Source organism: Tupaia chinensis, unplaced genomic scaffold, assembly GCF_000334495.1.
Source record: "Tupaia chinensis unplaced genomic scaffold, TupChi_1.0 Scaffold000563_1, whole genome shotgun sequence".
NCBI classification, from domain to species: domain Eukaryota; kingdom Metazoa; phylum Chordata; class Mammalia; order Scandentia; family Tupaiidae; genus Tupaia; species Tupaia belangeri.
The window spans coordinates 2,460,268-2,478,203 of record NW_006160076.1 but is presented as its reverse complement, the minus strand read 5'-3'; the positions used below and the strand labels follow the sequence as shown (position 1 = coordinate 2,478,203).

At 36.7% G+C, this 17,936-nt stretch overlaps 1 protein-coding gene across 2 annotated transcripts in view; it reads left to right on the top strand.

Annotated features, from left to right (window-relative positions):
- LOC102502868 (nephrocan) overlaps nt 1–17,681 on the top strand; it is a 25,737-nt gene extending 8,056 nt beyond the window's left edge. Inside the window, exons 2-5 of one of the 2 annotated variants that reach the window (XM_006157865.3) lie at nt 2,220–2,338; nt 3,024–3,171; nt 6,636–7,537; nt 16,925–17,681. In XM_006157865.3, the coding sequence (XP_006157927.1) occupies nt 3,070–3,171; nt 6,636–7,537; nt 16,925–17,372 (1,452 nt within the window). In that variant the 5' untranslated portion in view covers nt 2,220–2,338; nt 3,024–3,069 and the 3' untranslated portion in view covers nt 17,373–17,681. Of the gene's footprint in view, nt 1–2,219; nt 2,339–2,944; nt 3,172–6,635; nt 7,538–16,924 lie in introns of those variants that run through there. The other variant, XM_006157864.2, reaches the window with a different exon arrangement.
- Nucleotides 17,682–17,936: the final 255 nt, after the last annotated feature.

The following is a 17,936-nucleotide window of genomic DNA, read 5'->3' as shown; positions in this document are numbered from 1 at the left end:
GAGGAAAATACAGATCGTGAAGAAGACAGAATATCAGAGAGAGCCCTGGTTCGAGAATCTAAACAAAGAATTCAATCCAAATTCAAATACAAAGCATATTCCTTGCGGTTGCTATTTTTCTTGTGTTGGAAGACTTAAGTCCATATTCTGGGGTATAGTTTAAAAGAGCTATTGGGTGAGTTGTTGAGTTTCCATACTTGAGAAGGACACTTATGTTCCTAAATTGATTTCTTCTTATGCAAAGAAGCCAAGTAATAATGACCAGACAAGGTATTGTTAAGTGCTTAGAGAAATAAGCTACATGCTTCTCACTTAGCTTTAGGGACTCACAAGCTCATAACCTAAAAATCTGAATTTTACACCCATGGCCTCTAGACAATATGAGAAAATTCCAAAATCAGAAGCAAGTGCTAGAAGCTGAGAAAAAGTAGCAAGCAGCTCCCATGGCTGCTTCTTAGCAGAATAAATATGCAAAGGGGCCTGTTACTTCCGGAACAGGTACAACAAAACACGCATGTCCTTCAAGCACCCAGGGTTTACCTTTGTGTTATACTTTCTCTGCAGTGTGTAGTATCAACAAGACTTTGCCTTCTACCTAAAAAAAAAAAAAAAATTGACTGCTCAGCTTAAACATAAATAAATGTGGGCTGGGGAACAGACAGATCTTTCATTTTTCAAAACATTCTTATGCTTTTGTATAATAAAACTTAATTACATTTATAATGGTAAAACTGGGGGACAATCTAAAAATCCATAGTTAGAAAATAATTAAGGACAATATCTCAAAGGATTATTATTTAGATATTTAACTTTGTATTTATAGAGATTGTGAAATACTGTGGAGAATATTAAAATAGTGGAAAAGAGCAGAAATAAAGTTATATGTGAGCATGTTTACAACCTGAGAAAATAAACTATTGACAGTAAAAAATATTAGAAATAAGGGGCCAGATGGCATACTGGTCATATTGCTAAATGCTCGCATGGCCTACTATGGTTCAGTTCCCAGACCCAGTGGATTGAATGTCATGCCAGGTGTGTGTGTGTGTGTGCGTGCCCAAGATCCCTGGAGGAGAATGGAGGAGAAGGGATTGCAGTGTGGCCATTCCCCCAGGAGGTGATTTCTCACTTTCCTTCTCACTGTCTCTTTCTCTCTCCAGCAAGTGCATGTGCCCTAAGGAAAAAAAAACTTAGAAATAATAGTAGAATTGCAGTAAAGCTATAAAAATACCAAAGAAAATAGAAATATCTATTATACAGTTTAATTTCAAGTCTTAGTCAAAGAAAAGGGAATCCTGTCGTCACCAGCAAAGGAGAGAAAGTGGGGGGGCATGGTGATTAAGGCAGCTGAAATCCCACATGGCTGACCATGGTTCGAGTCCTGGACCTGGCAGCTTGCTTTCTCACTTTCCTTCTCTCTCTTTGTCTCTCTCTGGTCAAATTCAAAATAAAATAAAGTAAAATAAAATAAAAGAATAAAATTTTAAAAGAAAAAAAAAGGAGAGAAAGTGGGACTCATCGCTGTGGGCTAACGGAAAAATGTGCTGTCCGATGGCAGGTGAGAGGACAGGAATTTACAGGACAGGAATTTTTCAAGTAACCAAATATTAATCCACCCTCTACCCCCCAAAATAAAAAAGTGTTCAATAATTATTTTTCTTGTCTTTTCAAAGCAAGGCATAGAGAAGGAACTTGGTAATATAACAGTTGACAGGGGACTAAAGTTGATTTTTCCCTTTTCTTACTATACTTTCCAAGTTTTCTTTTCTTAAACCCTACTTTTACATTTGAAAATTCAGAAAATTCAAAACTAATTCTATTATTAGACATTAGAAATAAATCATTAAATTTATTGAAAGTCAAAATATTGACAAAATAGAAATCTCTCTATCACTTCTAGTCTCTGATAATTAGAAAAGTACACAAGAAAGACAAAATGGTGAAGTAATAGAAAAGTCTTTTGGGAAAAGCACACAGAGATTCTTAATCTAGTAATAGAATGAATTAATTATTAGATCAAAGGAACGTTGACTTCAAGTGGCAAGTGTAGCAAAAAATATAAGCTTGAGTAGGAGACTAGAGAAACTTTCAGTATTCAAAAAAGCATTCTTTAGAACAATCTGCTGAGGCCAACCAGCATGAGAAGATTTTTAGTTCTACTTGTGGGGCAAGATCTCTGTGTAATCTTTTGTTTAAAATGTTTTCAAAACTCTCCATAGGATGACCAGAGACAACAGGCCACACAAAAGAGCACCCTGGAGTCAATGAGGTTTCACAAGTGACAAATTCCTCTGAAAAAACTACAGGCTCCTTCTATCATTATTCTAAACAGAGAAAGGTAATAGACCCATTTTGATGTTTTGTTCTCATTCACATCAACAATATTTTTGAATGACAAAGATAATTTCCAAAGATATTTGTGTGGATCAAGTGACAGATGAATTGGACAAGTTATCTGTGCCTCTAAATGACTCTATTGTTACATCTAGCAATAAAATGTTCCTGAAACAATCACAAATAGAAAAGCTGCCTCTTTTCCCTTACTAGTTAACGTGAGAAGAAAACACCTGCCTGTTTCAGTTCAACAAAAATGGTTTTAATATAGGGTCACGAAAAACTCAAGGCTTTTATGGCCCTCTATAAAACAGCTCTTTGTCTTTTCCCACTAATTCCCTAGTGTCACATTTAACAAAACAAGGAAACTAAAGATAATAGAGGTGTTTGCAGATTAGCGTTCCAAGCCATAAATAACATAGGGATTTGCTCACCTACAAATATTAAGCAGCTTATCAATGTTTAAGCCCCTTCCTCTTTGTAATGGTTGCTAACATTTTAACCCAGACACATTGAGAATTTTTCTTCCCTGTCTTCTCACATTGACAGAGTACACATTAATAAGGTTCTATTATCAGATTTTGTGGTATATAAAGTGAGACATCACCCGAACACCTGCCTGCTACTGGAGAGCCCCTGTTTTAAAGGATGCATCTGCTCTATGGTCTCCTTGTTCTGCTCTCTCTCAGTGATGGTTTCAGTCCTAACTGTCCCGGGAGATGTAGCTGTGATTCTATGCAGGCAGTACAATGCTACAGATTACTAGAAGTGCCGTCTGGTATTCCTTCCACCACCAAGAGGCTCTACATTAGCCACAGCAGAATTCCACACCTCCAGGTAACTATGTCATTCTGCTCTCAAGTTACTACATTTCATTGTGTGAGGCACGATGAGGGGTAAGTGTGGGATTGCTAAATTTATTTTAAGTAGCCTTAACGTTAAAACACTAGTTATCGAATCAAGGTAGTTGCTTACTCTGTGCTTTTGAGATGGATAGATGCCTTTGGTTATTCATGTTTAGGGAAGTAGCAAAAAAAAAAATCAGAATCTATAGCTAAGGATATTTTATTTCAATTTTTATCCAAAAATTTTTTAAATATGTTGTCTCAAAGTACCAGTGGCATTTCCTTTTAAAAAAAATAGTATATTGCCACTTTATGTCCCCAGATTAAGAGTAAATTCTTTCAGTGGAAAAAGTAGTTTTGCTAATGCCATAGGTGGCAAATGATACTTAAAGCATTGCAAGATATCAGGATGAACCAGCAAATCAGAATAACTCATACAAATTCTATTACTATATACCAACCAGGTAGCAGTATCTGAGTGGAAACTAATAGAGGACATACATGGGTTTTGTTTGTTTGCCTGCTTTGACAAGTTACCCACAGTTCTCATTTTGTGAACATTTAACTATGACTTATTTTTATCCTCATTTGTCTATTTAGAGGGCATTTGGAGGGTGTTATACATTTGTCTGATTTTTATAACATGAAAGAGCTTTTTTTTAATCTTTGGTATTTTGAAAGGTATCAAGGCACTAGCATTCTCATTCTAGTTCTCTCATTAACTAGAGATGTGATGATCTTTGGCAAACTTAGAAAATCTCTGGGCCTCACTTTTACCTTTATAAAGTGAAGAGGCTAGATTAAACAGACGATCCTAGGCCCCTACTAGATGAAAAGTTCAATGGCCTTCTGATTTCCCTTCTACTATTTTCACTGATTCTCTCTCGTCAATTCAAATCCTGAGATAAAGAAATGCCTCCTCATGAGCCAGGTGCAGACAGGCAATACGTGACTATATCTTCCCTTCAAATAGAGACATCATCTCCTCTCATTTGGTTGAGATTTTCAAATAAGTATCACATAAGCACACAGAGTTTAAAATATGTGGTGTGGCATTTAAATGCAGTGTCAATAAGCACAACGGTCTAGTGTCCATCTGTTTACTTTCCTCTCCCAACCCAGTAGTGCCTAATGTCTGATAGCAAGCCTGACCCTGCCGGGTCTAAGCAGTCAAGCAAGACACCTGGTTAAAGGATAAGCTTAAACATTTGCTCTGAGAGCTCAAGATACCGAATAAACTGGGGTTTCAGCTAATCCTGGTTCTGATCCTACGTAGATATTTTTTAGCCAATTAAGATGAAATTATACTTCTCATCAAATTCAGGTATTAAATGAGTCAATTTATCATTGACTTGGGTTCACTGAACAGTATTATTTCCACTTCCCTGACTTTAATCTAGGTAACTGTCTCTTGGAAGGTCAGTTCACAACAGAAGGGTTAAAGACAGGATGGCTTAGTCTTGGGACTAAAATGCACTGTGTGCATGTCCAATGTGTTTCAGGCTAACTGGGCCAAGGATTCAAACTGCAATCGCCGTGTGAGAGCTGGCTTCTCCTGAGCACAGCATTATCATTAACCATGGAGTATGCCATGCCTATTTTTAAGCCAAGTTGTCTGTTTATTATTGAGTTGTAAGCATTCTTTTGCTCTACGTACAAGTCTTTCATCAGATACATTATCTGTGAAGTTTTCCACTCTGTGGGAGTTTATTAATTTCTCAATGTTGTACTTTATGCACATAAGTTTTTAATTTTCATTGAGTCCAATTCAGTTTTGATTGGGTCCTTTTTTTGTGTGCATCACTTGTGCTTTTGGTGTCATATCTAAGGTGGCTTTTGCCTAACCCAAGGTCATGAAAATTTATGCCTATTGTTTCTTCTAAAGGTTTTATTGTTTTAGCTTTTACATTTAGGTCTATGATCCATTTTGAGTTAATTTAGTGTTTAGTATGAGAAAGAGGTCCACTTCACTCTTTTGTACCCTCCATCCTTTTCTGTTGTTGTTCACTAACTCACACTTTACTCTCAACCCATGATGAACTGCTTAACTGTGTTGAGTGAAAGATACAACTGATGGCCTATGGTACTAAATGCACACTGTGCAAGGTGACCCAAGTTACTTCTACTTTGAGGAGTGCAGTTCAGTTCAGTTCTTAGTGTGCACATAGACAAAACATAATTAAAGTCATCTCACTATCGTCATTCGAACTGTTTCTAACCAAAACGATACAGTCTCTTTAAAGCCAGAGGACAAATGGGAATGTATGTAGTTATGGTAGCAGTCAATAAAAATGAGTGTACTTCATATGTTTTCTGAAAGAGAAGAGATTATATTGCAAATGCCTCCTGGGTAAGAAATAAACATGGTTTATCTCCGAGTGGAGGGATTATGGATTATTTTATGTTATTTTCATATTCTCTAGAATTTTAAAATTGTTTATACAAAAAAAAAAAGTTTTGGTGATCAGGGAAAAGAAAAAAAAAGATTCTAACTTTGTTTTAGAAAGTCCATGTTGGCTTAGTTCACACAAGTCTGAAGACATCCCTTTGGAGGGTATGTGGGTGTGTCCGTTTCATTGGATAATGAGCCCCAGAAGGGTATGTGGCTCTCTACTTCTTGAAGCAGGACTAGCCCAGGACTGAAACTGATACAAAACCTTTCATGAGGAAACTGTCAGAAGCTATCCTGCGCTCTATTTAACTTGTCTTGTTTTTGACACATTGAAAAGCTACCAGTAGCCCCAAGTTTAGATCTATGACAACTGTTACTAATTGGGTGAAAGATTTCCAGATTATTTCCATTTGTGAATATGATAAGATGGTGCAACAAATACCCTAGGGTATGAATCATTATGCAGTTTGGAAGTATTTCTTTGCCTAGAAGTGAATTTGCTATGTAATAGAATATGCAGTGAAAATTGGCCAATATTATATCTCTACCAATATTGTATGAAAGTACGTGGAATATTTTTGATATCTTACATTGATATTAGCAACCACTCAGTTCCTTCTTAGGAACTGAGTTTCAATCCTTTTCTTTCTTTTTTTTTTTTTTTTTTTTTTTAGGTTTTTGCCATAGGACACAGGTACTTGCCAGAGAGACAGAGATAGAGAGAGGGAATATGAGAAATCACTCCCTATGTATGACAGATGGCCATGTCACAATCCCTTCTCTATTCTCCTCCTGGATTTTGGCATGTACACACATGTGCCTGGCATGATTTTCAAGCTGCCATATCCAGGGCTTGAACCATGGTCACCGACATGAGAGTGTAGTGTCAATTACTACGCAACTTGTTGGTCCCAGTTTTAATCTTTTTCTGAGATAATTTTAAATAGAACCTTAAGGGAAATCTGAAGTATTACTAGTGTTGTAATGATCATGAATATGATATTTTTCCTAACAATTTTCATTTATTGCTTTTCTTTCCTTTCCCTGTCCTTACCTTTTTGTAGCTATCTAACTTCACCCAACTGGTGGCTCTAGAAGATTTTATTCTGTTGGCCAGTGGAACAGAATCAGTAGAAAATGATACCTTCAAAACTCTAAGTACTCTGAAGACCTTAGAATTTTGGAAGAATAAATTGAGACGAGTCCCGAGCGCTCTCCCAGCCAATCTTGAAGTGCTAAAACTAAATGACAACTCAATATATGTCCTACATAGATCAGACTTTGAAGGATTGAAGAAGTTAAAAATCCTTGAACTTAAAAACAACCTGATCTCTTCTCTCTCCCCTAACATGTTCTCCTCCCTTGTCAGTTTGCAAAGTTTGATGTTGGATGGTAACAATATGGAAACCATAGCCGGGCCCCTGACACTTCCCCACCTGAAACATATGAGCATGGAGAATAACAAACTACATCTTATACCAGGTAGCTTCTTTACATCTCTACATTCTTTGCAATTTCTCAGTTTCAGTGGTAACTTTCTGACTAAAATTCCTGTTAATCTACCCAAATCTTTGCTATCTTTAAAGATGGAGAGAAACCAGCTCAAAGTGGTAAGGTTTCAAGATATGAAATATTTGGAGAATCTTTCCCATCTTTATCTGTCAGAGAACTTTCTTTCTTCCATTGAAGGGGCACAACTCCTTGCCAATTTAACTACTCTTGAACTGTCCCAAAACCAGCTTCGAATGTTCCCCCTCAAACTACCAGCAAGGCTACAAAAGCTTGATTGCAGCAATAATATGATTCAGAAAGTTACAGCACAAGACTTCCAGGACCTCCAGGACTTGAAACATTTATTTCTGGACAACAATGTTGTCAGCTTGTTTGAAGCTGGAGCTCTTCAGAGATGTTCTCAGCTCTCCAACTTGGCCCTGGAGCAGAACCTGCTGTTGTCTATACCTTTAAAGTAAGTGAATGTTACCATTTATTGTAGCTACAATGAACACTTTCCAAAGATTGGGACAATTCAGCATATTAAACAACAGGAAATTTAGTTAGAGCAAACATAAATGATCTGGTCAAGGCTACATAAGAATTTAGGGACTGAAGTTATAAACAGAGACTTGGAATGTCCAGTCCTCAAACAGAATCCTACACTAATGATTACTCTTTCTGATGGGACAAAACTAACAGGTGGTATCTATACTAACAGCATATAAAGACACTGTAAAAACTGTCTTAGTTTCTAAGCATGTGGCCTACATAACCAATGGGCAAACTAGCAGAGCAAGGACACCAGAAAAATATGGAGAAAATATAGTAATATATTCATGTGTTAAAAAAGATTAAAATAGTAGTTATGAAGAAAAATAAAAACTTTAATATTGTATTTATTTTGAATTATTTATTGGAGGCTTTATATTCTTCTCAGTGATATGATCTTGAAAGGATATAAATTATTATATGTGTCTACCAGTGGGCTCTTCTTAGTACTTTACTGGAGAAAAAAAGTCATCTTGTCCTGTCTATGAACATTATCAAGTTTCTCCTAATTAATATACCAGCTTTTGACCTCAGTAGAATCCTATGACACTCTGTTTTTCTAATTTCATTGCAATTTTTGTAATCTATGAAAAAGGAGGAAAATAATCTTTTATAAGCACGGGTGTTCTTTTTTTTCTAGTTGGAAAGTCTTTTTTAAAAATTATTATACAGGATGGTAATCTGAAAGACATCAAAAAATGATTTTTCTGCATGTGTGCAGGTTCCTAAAAATCTAACAGGCTAAAGGACTGAAGGAAGGGGAACGCAGTGTGACCAGACTCTGAAGAGGGTGCTCATCTCTCTCTCACACATACACACCTGCACATGGACATATAAAAGAAAGGTCATGATTACGGGGTTTAGGAGTGTAGCAGGTGGGATGACTGGTTGTAATTTTAAGTAGGGTAAGCATGGTAACCCTTATGAAAAGGAAACTTTGACCAAAGACTTAAAGGAGAAGGGATTTAGCTATGAAGTATTTTGGGGGTAAAGATAGAACTGCCAGATACAAAAACCCTAAGACAAGAACGTTACCCAGCAAAGAGTGTTTCAAGACTCTAATACTTGCTATTTGAATAACTTCACAGTGTTTTACACCTTATTTATTTTCTATTATTAAGTGCCCCTACTCCAAGGAAAAAAATGTATAAAATAAAAACTCATACATAGGTTACAAAGTGATTCTGTCACACCAAGATATGACAGTAGGCTGTGATGCCCATAGACAAAATTTGAACTCAGTGGACTTTCTATACTGGTGATCTTTAGGAAGTACTGTAAAATAATCCTACTAAGTTTAATGAGTGAAAAGTAGCTTAATTATTTACTCCTACTAGAATATTTGTGCTTTAATAAGTGACTACAAAAAGCAAAATACTTTTATCCAATGGAGGTGTAATGGAATTGCAAGCATGAGCTGGCCATGGTTCTCCACTCTGGCTTCTCATTAGAATTATCTGAAGAAAAAAAAAATACTCATGCCCAGGCCTCCCTTCAAATCAATTAAGTCAGATGCCCCAGAGCTGGGGTCTGGGCATCAGTATCTTAAAAAATCCCAGAGGCTGGGGCTAGTAGGTGGTATTGTAGTTAAGGGGGCTAGACTCCCACATGACCTACTGTGGTTCGAGTCCTGGACTGGGCGGCTTTCTCTCTCTCTCTCGTCCTGTCCCTCTCTGGTCAAATGAAAAAAATAAATAAGTAAATGGCCCAGGGGCCAGCAGGTGGTGTAGTGGTTAAGGCGCTGGACACCCACATGGTCAACTGTGGTTTGAGTTCACGATGCAGAGACTTGAAATTCATGCCAGTCATGTGCACCCCAAATCCCAGGAGGAGAATGTAGGAGAAGGGATATGGTGTGGCCATCTGGGATGATTTCTTGCTTTCTTTCTCTCTGTTTCTCCAGCAAGGGCACACATCCTATAGCAAAAAACTCTCTGAAAAAAAAAGTACCCCAGACATTGTACAGCCGGGCAAGCAAGCACACTGAGTACTGGGCAAAGACAATGGCACAGTAATGTGGGGGTGGAGTGGGCTTTGCCTGTGAGGCTTAACTTGAGCAATACAACCTGTCTGCTCAGGGTAGAACTTGGCCAGCTCTGACAGCAAAGTTCTTGCAATGTTTAAATACCTCCATCACTTCTCCTATTCTACAGCTTTTCTTTTATTGGAAAGTGAGAATGATCCAGAACAGTCTCTGTGGCTTTTCTGCCATAAAGAATTAAAATGAAATAATATCTGTTTCTTATATTTTAATTTTAAAATGTTTATTTGTGAGCTTTAAACAGAAAACTTTTTCTTTTCAGCCTCATGCTTCTTTTAAAAAATCTTTATTTATTTATTTAAGAGAAATTTTGACTGTAGGGCACATGTGCTCATTGGTCAGACAGAGACAGAGACACAGAAATGAGAAATCTCACCTCAGGGGGGATGGCCAAACTGCAATCCCTTCTTTTCCATTCTCCTCCCAGGATTTTGGTCATGCGTGCACACACGCCCAACATGAGTTTGAAGCCACCAGGTCAGGGACTCTAACTGCCATCGGCCACGTGGGTGTCCAGCACCATAATCATTATGCCAACAGCTGGTCCTGCTGCATGCTTCTTATTCATACACAAAAAATACACTATAAAATTCTGTTTTCTATAAATAAACTGTAAACACAAGCAATCTGCTCCTACCACAAATGGTATTTCCTCCAATCCCTTCTTTTGCCTGCCATCCTCCATTCTACATTTTATCAAGACAATAATAATATATGGTTTTAGGTATGTATCAGATATTCATATACCTACTATAATTGCTTGAATATGTTAATTGACACAGAAAACACTTATATTTAGAAAGCCAGAGAGATAGGTCTTATTCTTTGTTGCCTCACACTTCACCAGTCCGTAGCTTAGTGAGTAATTGTAATTAACATCATCTCTTTGGATAATTCAAATTTCAAAAAGCTTTCCACCACCTAATGCAGTCAGTTAGTATTTTATCTTACACACAAGTGCCCTCTACTGACCTAATGGGCTATGCCCCTTTTTACTATAAGTAGTGATAACTACGCAAAGAAACATATGACAGCATTTCTAGAAACGTCGTCTTCAAGTTGTGAGTGACCCAAAAGATGGCCCATCTGCTTTGAAGAAATCAGGGTGATAGAACACATCATGTTTATTTGCACAAAGGAAGATTTACTATCAGTCGATGAGTAGGAAGACAGTAGGTATTGTATCCAAAGCAGTGTCTGCCTGAGGTGTGGAACCTTAGGGTTTTTATTTAGGAAAAGTGTATAGGGTTAGGGGGTCAAATGTGGAAAGGTAGGCTCAAGTAGGCATAAACACAGTGACTGGTCATACTTCTCCATGCTTACACATTATGCAAATGGGGCTGTAGCTTCTCCTGGGGCAGAAATTTTAGTACTGTAACTAGCAAAAATTCAACAAAGTTCAGGGAGGGCCCGTTCTCCCTTTGTCCCTGCTAGTTTTAATTGGTTGTGACTGGTATGAGTTCATGGCTCTTTTTGGTGGGGTCATGTTCCCTATAAAACAACCTTGGACAGCTTACATCAGATGGGACTTGCTCTGCAGAACCAACTCAGACAGCTTGTGTGGAAACCCCTCTGCTTACAAAATTAAGGCTACTTTTAAAAAATATACTTATTTATTTTATTTTATTTATTATTATTTTTTTTAATTTGATGAGAGAACGGGGGTGGGGGGCAGTGAGAGAGTAAGCTGCCAGGTCCAAGACTTGACTTGAACTGTGGTCAGCTACATGGGAGTCTAGCACCTCAACCACCATACCACCTGCCGGCCCAGGGTTACTTTTTTTTTAGATATTAGACATATAAGAATCAAGTGATCAAAGCAATAAATGACTGTTGAAAAGGTCACAAGAAGAAAAAAAAAAGTCACAAAAGGGGCAAGCAGGTGCATAGTGGCTAAGGCACTGGACTCCCACATAGTCAATTATGGTTCAAGTCCCAGACTCAGGGATTTGAAGCTGATGCCAGGCATGTGTGCTTGCATGCCCCAAATCCCCAGAGGGGAATGGAGGAGAAGGATTGCTACATGGCCATCCCCCTGAGGTGGTAGGGGGTGGATTCTCACTTACTCTCTCTCTGTCTCTGTGTCTCTGGCAAGCACATGCACCCTAGAGCAAAAATCTCTCTCAAGAAAAACAAAATTCACAAAACTTAATCATAATTAATGACTTCTCTTATAATGTCATTTTTTGTTATATCTTCATAGAAATAAGAAAGAAAGAAAAAGAAAAAGGTGAGCCTAAGAACAGGTCCATGTTTTGCATATGCAGCACAGAACTGAGTAACTATTTGTTTAAAAGAAAACTTGGCTTGCTGATTTTCATTGTCTAACATTTGTTATATGGCTTCTATATACTGAGTGATCACTTTGGTTTATAGGGTGGAAAATTAGAAGCTATGAAAGGTAAACTATTTTATTTAAAGTTACACACTGATAAGTAGGCCCAGGTTAGAATGCAAGTCTTAGTAAGTCAGGACATTTTAATTCTTCAGTTTACTCTAAACACCTTTCCCCATTTAGGCTCCATTGTCCTCTGCATGGGAGAACAACCTTACTTACCTCCACATAGTCTATTAATAGTATCTCTCCTTGAGGAAAAAAGCCCAAACTATACACCAGAGATTTTCTGTGTACCTTTTTCAATTCATCTTGCATTAACTGATGTGTGCACAAAATGATTTATCCTTAGAGATTAACTTCAAATTTAATTTAACTATAAAACTTCAAAAATGTGTCATTTTCCTTGGTTATCTACTTTGTTAGATATATTTTATTCCATTGAAGGAGTTACTTTAAATAATTAAGACTTTAAAATACTCAAAAAGTACAAATAATTACATAGTATCAGTACTGTATAGTTTAAAATATGATTTAGTTTTTTTTTTTTTCTTTTTTAAAAAAAAAGAAAGAAAAGAAAAGCCAAGGGCAAAATTTAGGCTAAATGCCAGCCTTTTTGGAATGAAGTTCATGTACCAAGCAAAAAGTAATATTGTCATAAAATACAACTACATTTGTCTTATTTCTTTGCTATAGCAACTGCACAACAGGGACTTCCATACAAGTTTCACTGAATACTAAAATGCATGAATATATATCCAGCGTGTTCACACTGTTTGAGAATGACATTCAGATGGCTTTCAGTCTCAAGGACCTTCTTTTTCTATAAAACTTTTCAAATTCTTGTACTTCATATAAAGAAAAACACTACAAAATTGTTATATGGCAGAAAGACTCAGGTTCATCATTATGATCCTTTTGTATTTTTTATCAACAGGTATCAGCATTATATTTTTCAGATTGAAACCCACAGTGTTAAAAAAAAAAAAGCCTTTCTCTCCTGTCTATAAAGCAATAGTGTTCAAAGCTGAAAACTTAATATGCTGAAAAATGAAAGTGATCTATAATTGCCTTACCAGAACTCCTGTCTAGACACAAACACATAATTTGTTTTTATATATTTGAGATAATTCAATTTTGTATTCTACTTTATCCACTTAATATTGTAATTTTTCTTTCCCCTTTCTCTTTTTTTTTTTTTCCAAGTACTACTACGAGCCCAGGGACCTTAATTATTCAGTACATTGTGATAATTTACAGTATACAGTCTCTTTTGATGCTCAAATGATTCCAAATTGGGCTAGTGGGAGACTCTCCAAGTTGAATACTGTTTTCATAAGAAATAATTCCATTATTCTTTTAACTGTAGAAAACTATATATAACATCTGGGGCCCAGCAAGTGGTAAGACAGTTAATGCATTGGAATCCCACATGGCTGAGTACAGTTCAAGTCCTGGACCCAGTTGCTTGAAAATCACACCGAGTGTGTGTGCACATGTGCCCAAAATCCTGAGAGGAAAATGGAGGAAAAGGGACTGTGGCATGACCACCCCCATGGAGGCATGATTTCTCACTTTCCTTCTCTATGTTTCTCTCTGTCTCTCCAGAGAGTGCATGTGCCCTATGACAAAAAGCTAAAATAACAAAAATACATATAGCATAAAAGTTACCATCTTAATCATTCTAAGGATAAAGTTCCCTATTAAGTAAATTCCCGTTTTGGGGCAGCAAATGTCTTGAACTTTTTCATCTCACAAAAGGAAAACCCTATACACCCATTAATAGTAATTCCCAACTTTCCCTCCCACACTCTCTGACAACCACTGTTCTACTTTCTGACTTTCTGTTTCTATGAATTAGACTATTCTAGCTATTTCGCATAAGTAAAATCATGCAATATTTGTCTTTTTGTGACTAACTTCTTTCGTGTAACACACTATGATGCCCTCAAGGTTTATTTATGCTGTAGCAAGTGTCAGAACTTCCTTCTTTTTAGATAAATTCACATTGAATTAAATATGAATTTCGATTCATATTTAACAACAGATTTTTTTCTTATTTTATTTTGTATTTGTATCTTTCTCTCTTCTAATGAAAATCTTGGTTCCTAGGACCAGCAGATGCTGTAATGGATACGTTGCTGGACTCTCACGTAGTCCACTGTGGTTTAAGATCCAGACCTGGTGGCTTAAAATTCACACTAGACGAATGTGCGTGCATGCCCAAGATCCTGAAAGGAGAATGGAGAAGGGATTGTGGCATGACCATTCCCCTTGGGGGTGATTTCTCACTTTCTGTCTTTCTGAGTCTTTCTGTCTTTCTGGCGAGCACACGCACCTTATGGTAAAAATCTCTCTCTGAAAAAGAAAAGAAAAAAGAAAGAAAATCTTGGTTCCTAATAACAAGAATACATTTACCAATTTGTTTTGTCTCATAGTATTTATTAAAAGGTTTCAAAACTTATTAGTAATATTGGTATTTATTAATAAATAATAAAAATATTTTAGTAAATAAAATACAATGAGAGAAATTTAGGGATCCTTTTGTCCATAGTCTAAAGCTTAAACATTACCTTAAGATGTTCAGTCAAAGTACTTTTTCTGTTCTTTGTAAGGCTATGTTATCAACATAAACATTTGATTACTTGATTAGATTTTAAAATTTCTGCTTGTGTTCCATCTTAGGCTTAATTTTGTTATCCTTTTTGTGAACATGTAAAACATTAACAAGGTTTACACATTAAAACCACATGGAACAGGGCTAGCAGGTGGTGCACCGGTCAGGGCAACTTGATGTAGGAGAAGGGATTGTAGTGTGGCCATCCCCCCACGGGGCAGGGGAGTTCTCATTTTCCCTCTGTCTCTATCTCTCTTTGTGTGGTTCTCTCTAGCAAGGGCATGCCTGATTGAAAACTAATGAACAGGGGCTGCCAGGTGGTGTAGTGGTTAAGTGCACTGGACTCCCACATGGCCGATCGTGGTTCGAGTTCTAGATCTGGTGGCTTGCTTTTTCATCTTCCCTCTCTCTTTCTCACTCTGTCCCTCTCTGGTCAAGTTAAAATAAACAAACAAATAAATAAATGTAAATAAAATAATTATTAAAAAAACACTAATGAACAGATGTATAAATAAGTTAAATGAAACCACATGGAACCAACAACTCTTTAAAAGTAACCATTTTTTAAATTTGATTCTGATTTATCATTCTTTTCCTCCCTCAATAAGCAAATATGTGTATATGTAATTCTTACTTATTTCCCCTTTCTTACACAAAAACTAGTATACTATATATACTGGTTTTCTCTTTAACAGTTCTTTCTGAAGAGCATATTATGGCTATTTATAGAGACCAGGCTTTTTCTTTTTTGAAGATTGTATAGTAGTTCTCTACTGTACACTGGTTTCCAGTCACTCACTGTTATGAATAATTCCCTAATGCCACATACATCTTTCTTTGTATTTGCAGAATAATATCTTTAGGTATATATCTAGAATTAGGATAGCTGGGAAAGAGGTAAATGCACATTATTTTGTTAGGCTTTTCTACATTTTCCTCCTTGGGGGCTGTGTCATTTTAGACTCTGACCAGCAATGTTTGAGAACATGTTTCTTCACAGCTTTACCCACAGAATGTATTGTTAAGGCTCAGGATTTTTACTAATCTGGTAGATGAGATGGCATCTCTGTGTGGTTTTAATTCTTATTTTTCTCTTTCAAGTACAGTTGAAGGCTTAAGGTCCCGTTGCTTTTCTGTTTATGTGAACTTCCATCTGTTTTTGCCCGTTTGTTTCATTTACATTTGTTTTATTTAAAATTTTCTTCTCAACTTTTTTAAAAAAAGAATTACTTTATTTCACTGTATTTATTTATTTATTTATTTATTTATTTTAATTTGACTAGAGAGAGAGAGAACAAGTGGGAAAGCGAGCTGCCAGATCTGGGACTCAAACTGCAGTCAGCCACGTGGGAGTTAGCGCTCTTAACCATTGTGCCACCTGCTGGCTCCCTTTCTTCTCAACTTTTTAAAGAGCTCTTCATATATTAAGGGAGATTAGTTCTTTGTTTTGATTCAAGGCACAGATATCCCTCCCCCCCAGTTTATTACCTTTTGACTTTACGTATGTCTTGTGCTATCCTTCATTTATTTTTCTCTCTGTAATGTAGGTGATTTATTCATCTTTTATAGATTCTGGATTTCTGAGTAATAGTTAGAAAAGCCTTTTTCATAGAATTTACATTTTATAAACAATTTGAAATCATGAATTTTATAATTATATAATAGTCTACTATTTAATAATTATTAGACATTAGTCTCTTTTTTTGCTGTCATAAATATGACCAAATTTGTAAGTAAATCTCTATTCATTTTTCCTATTTTTCTAACAACAAAAGTATGATATTATTTAAATTTGCTACATGTTACCAAATCGTTTTCGAAATGGTACCAATTACACCTCTACCAACAGTTTTTACTCACTACACGCTCAGTAGCAATCAATTTTAAATGAAACTATGTTCTAATTTGATACATAAAAACATTGTATTTTTCACTTGCCATTTATATTTTTATAGAACAATACTATTTAGTATTATTTTCTGATATTTTGACTTCTATAGCAATGTGAAAATTGAGAACTTAGTGCTTATCTTATCAATTTGTTGGAGTGATGTCATCTGAGAAGAAAAATTAAAGAGTGTATGGATAAGAATCAGAAAAATCAGAGTTACAAAGTAAGACCTATGAGAAAGAGTTAAAGAGCTAGAATAAGACTAAGTTTTGTGCTTACAAGTAATTTTCTAGAATAAAGCTTGATTTCTAGCTTCGGAAGGGACAAACTGTGCAGACAAGGCAGGAGGTGCTCAGTTTCTGTTGCCTTGGCATTGTGGAATGACGGCCCAGGCCTCCTCTCACATGCCGTTTCCATGCTTTGCAGGCTCCCAGGGACCTTAGCCAGGCTGGACCTAAAAGGCAATGCCATCCAGGACATCACTGAGGGGGAGCTCAAGGATCTCAAGCAGCTTCAGGTTCTAAACCTTAGAAATAACAAGATCTCTGCCTTAGACCTCAAAGTCCTGGAAGGCCTGCCTCGTCTCAGGCACCTGTACCTTGATGGAAATCCGTGGAATTGCACCTGTAGTCTCCTCAGAGCGAGGGAGGTCCTGAAGGCCAAGGGCACAGACGTGAGGGGCGGCCAATGTGCAGCACCGGCTGAACGACAAGGGGAGAGCTGGATGTCCTCCAAGAAGATCATGAGGCAGTGTGAGCATTACTTACACCTGATCGAGAAAAGCAAAGAGAACAAAAAGAAACCAAAACCTGAGGATCTCTCCAGCATCAGAATCAGCATGGATGATGATTATTATGATTATGAATTAGATTAAAAATGAACTTTGTTTACAGTTTAGAAATGTTTTTTTTAATACACAATCTCTTAAGCAGACCTATATTGTATCATACAGCTAGGTATGCAAGACACTTTTGTATTATAATTTCTGATTTGTGTATAATCGCTTTTCATCTTTGTGGGGTACATGTGCTTTTGCAAAGCATGCACAGTGTTTTTTTATTCTTATTATTGTTTAGAGAATGAATGAGGGTTAAAATAAATTGTGGTGGAGGAATAAAGTAGTAAGAAGATGTAGAAATCTCTCCATTTGAATAGTAACTTGTTTGTGTTTTATACTGAAATCTAGGGCTGCTCTGTAGAGCAATCGTTAAACCCTGTTCATTGGGAGCTGTGGATTAGGATCCCACATGGCCAACTGCAGTGTGAATCCTGGCATTTAGAAAAAAAATGCTGGGTGTGTGTGCATGTTCAAAAGCCTAATGGGATGGAGAAATAGAAGGAAAAGGATTGTGGTGTGTCTATGCCCCATTAGGGCGCTCTCTCTCTCTCTCTCTCTCTCACTCTTATTTTGGCAAGGACATGCAACCCTCTAGCAACT